General features: G+C 41.8%; 1 protein-coding gene across 1 annotated transcript; it reads left to right on the forward strand.

Annotated features, from left to right (window-relative positions):
• The first annotated feature begins 270 nt into the window (after positions 1-270).
• LOC144254451 (hemoglobin subunit beta-S/F) lies at positions 271-1,611 on the forward strand. Its single transcript, XM_077797606.1, has 3 exons — positions 271-424; positions 547-769; positions 1,342-1,611. Exons 1-3 carry the CDS (start codon positions 333-335, stop codon positions 1,468-1,470), a joined length of 444 nt encoding a protein of 147 aa, XP_077653732.1. The 5' UTR covers positions 271-332; the 3' UTR covers positions 1,471-1,611.
• The last annotated feature ends 1,159 nt before the right edge of the window (positions 1,612-2,770 follow it).

Below are 2,770 nucleotides of genomic sequence, written 5' to 3' on the forward strand. Positions count from 1 at the left end.
GTTATTCCAAAATTCATAGAAGTAAAGTTGCCCAGGAGGCTGATTTTAGGGGCAACTTGAACTGCTGGCATGGGACCAGTAGATATGAAGAAGGGGGGCTGAGAGCCTGAAGTCAAACTCCAAGGCAGTGCCAGAGCTGCCAAGGACTGTTATGGCTGTCATCATGCAAACCTCACCCTGTAGGGCCACACCCTAGTCTTGGCCAATGAGCTCATTAGGGCAGGGAATGCAGGAGTCAAGGTTGGGCATAAAGGACAGAGCAGGGCCAGCTGCTGCTTATACTTGCTTCTGACACACTTGTGTTTGCTAGCAACCCCCCCAAAAAAGACACAATGGTGCATCTGAGTGATGGGGAGAAGAATGCCATTAGCACTGCCTGGGGCAAGGTGAATGCAGCAGAAGTTGGTGGTGAGGCCCTGGGCAGGTGAGTATCCATGTCATGAGGCAGCTTGGGGTGAGGAAGGGGATGGAAGCTGAGCCTGTGGAGACAGACATCTCTGACAGGCACTCACTTTCTGCATGACCTGGCTCTTTTCACCCCCTCAGGCTGCTGGTTGTCTACCCATGGACTCAGAGGTTCTTTGATTCCTTTGGGGACCTGTCCTCTGCATCTGCTGTTATGGGCAATGCTAAAGTGAAGGCGCATGGCAAGAAGGTGATTGATTCCTTTAGTAATGGCCTGAAACACCTCGACAACCTCAAGGGCACCTTTGCAAGTCTCAGTGAGCTGCACTGTGACAAGCTGCATGTGGATCCTGAGAACTTCAAGGTGAGTCGAGGACATCCCCTCAATGTGATCCTTTCTTTTCCTCCCTAAGGATAAGTTTATAGCAGGAGGCAAAGGTATCAGTGTTTGGGACAGTTGATCTTTTATTCTCCATTGACAACAATTGTTTCCTCTCATTTCATTTTCATTTTCCAGTTTTTGTTTTCTTCAATATCTGCTCTGTCTTCTTCCATTTAACTTTTTAGATTGTATTTGTAAATTAAAAATATTTCATTTTTAAATTTACATTTAAAAAATTGTCTATTTTAAAATGCAGTTCTAATTTCTCTTTCAAGCAAGAAAAATAAAATTTGTCGTGTTTCTTTGCACAGTTTTAAAGTTTTCATATAACAGTGAAAAATTTATCTTCTGGGTTAGGGAGATAGGGAAGAAAACTTATGCTTTTAAATTCTGACAGATACATGAGAATTCATATCTGTAGCAGAAGCTAAGTCCAGCTATCATTTTGCTTTTATTTTATAATTACAACCACAAGCACAGCTGGAGATGAGGTTGGAATATTCTCTGTTCATGCTCAGACTCTTCATATTCACACCTCTTCTTTCTTCCCACAGCTCCTGGGCAATATGATTGTGATTGTGATGGCCCATCACCTGGGCAAGGATTTCACTCCAGAGGCACAGGCTGCTTTTCAGAAGGTGGTGGCTGGTGTGGCCAATGCCCTGTCTCACAAATACCACTAAGCTACCTTTCCTGCTACCTATCTCATACAAAAGGCCTTTTTCCCCAGAGAACAACTACTAAATATTGGGGAACTTATGAAGGCCTTTGAGCATCTGGTTTCTGCCTAATAAAATCATTTTTCATTGCAATGGTGTACATTATTTTTGTGTCTTTTATTCATGAAGGTATGTGGGAAGACAAGGCATTTAAGACATAAAGAAATGAGCGTTAGTTCAGACCTTGTGCTAATACACCTCTCTCTTGTACTCCATGAAAGAAGGGAGACTGTTAATAATTAATGTGGGAATTTTTTTGCTTTCTATTCCTTAGTCACCACTCATAAAATGATTTCAGTGAATTTTTTTGGTTTAAGGGTTAGGTTTTATTTATTTTTTATTCCTTATTTTCCCCAGCCTTCCTCATGAGTTTCTCTTCTTTCACCAGTTTCTTCCCCAGAACTTCACAGCCTTAGTCCACCCAGTTCTCCTGCTCATAGATTCCACTCCTCCCCAAGAGTTCTGCCTAATAAAATCATTTTTTTTGTTGCAATGGTGTATGATATGTTTGTGTCTTTCTTTCATGGGGGAAAGGGGAAAGACAAGGCATTTAAGACATAAAGGGCTTAGTTCAGACCTTGTTCTAATACACCTGAATCTTGGACTCTATGAAAGAAGGGAGACTATTAAGAATGAATGTATGTGGGAAGCTTTCTGGTTTCTAGTCCTTACTCACCACTCATAAAAGGATTTAAGTGAAACTTTGGTTCAGGGGTTAGGTTTTTGTTGTTGTTTTTTTTTAATTACCTATTTTCTTTAGCCTTCCTCATTAGTTTCTCTTCTTTTGTTTAGAGTGTTTTTTTATATCTTCACTTTTATTTATTTATTTTTGTGTGCTGCTGAGGATCAAACCTAGGGCCTCACACAAGTGAGGCAAGCGCTCTTTTGCTGAGCCACAACCCCAGCCCCAGTTTCTCTTCTTTATCTAGTTTCTTCCACAGACCTCATAGCCTTAGTCTACCTAGTTCTCCTGCTTATAGATTCCACTACTCCTTAAGGGTTTCTTTCATGTTATACTGGACCCATTGCTCCTTTTCTCCTATTGGCTCTATTTGCCTGTATTGTCTCAAAAAAGATCTGTCTGGGGAAGGGTAAATAGAAGGAGGTGGTTTGGCCACTGTATCTTTGTGAAATTGTTCCCTACCTCTATCATTAGTGGTGACCAAAAATCTGCAATGCTGGTCTCCCTGGAGCCTTCACTGTTCCAGAGCCTGCATTGGAAGGACTAGGCTGTCAATGTACAATGACTGTTGGGCTCAGGGGG

Source organism: Urocitellus parryii, chromosome 4 (assembly GCF_045843805.1).
Source record: "Urocitellus parryii isolate mUroPar1 chromosome 4, mUroPar1.hap1, whole genome shotgun sequence".
NCBI lineage: Eukaryota > Metazoa > Chordata > Mammalia > Rodentia > Sciuridae > Urocitellus > Urocitellus parryii.

Bases quoted from the DNA above. Each gene is read 5' to 3' on its own strand.
- LOC144254451 (XM_077797606.1), top strand. From the start codon at position 333: ATGGTGCATCTGAGTGATGGGGAGAAGAATGCCATTAGCACTGCCTGG. The intron at 425-546 runs GTGAGTATCCAT...TCACCCCCTCAG, and splicing joins GGTGGTGAGGCCCTGGGCAG to GCTGCTGGTTGTCTACCCAT. The intron at 770-1,341 runs GTGAGTCGAGGA...TTCTTCCCACAG, and splicing joins TGGATCCTGAGAACTTCAAG to CTCCTGGGCAATATGATTGT.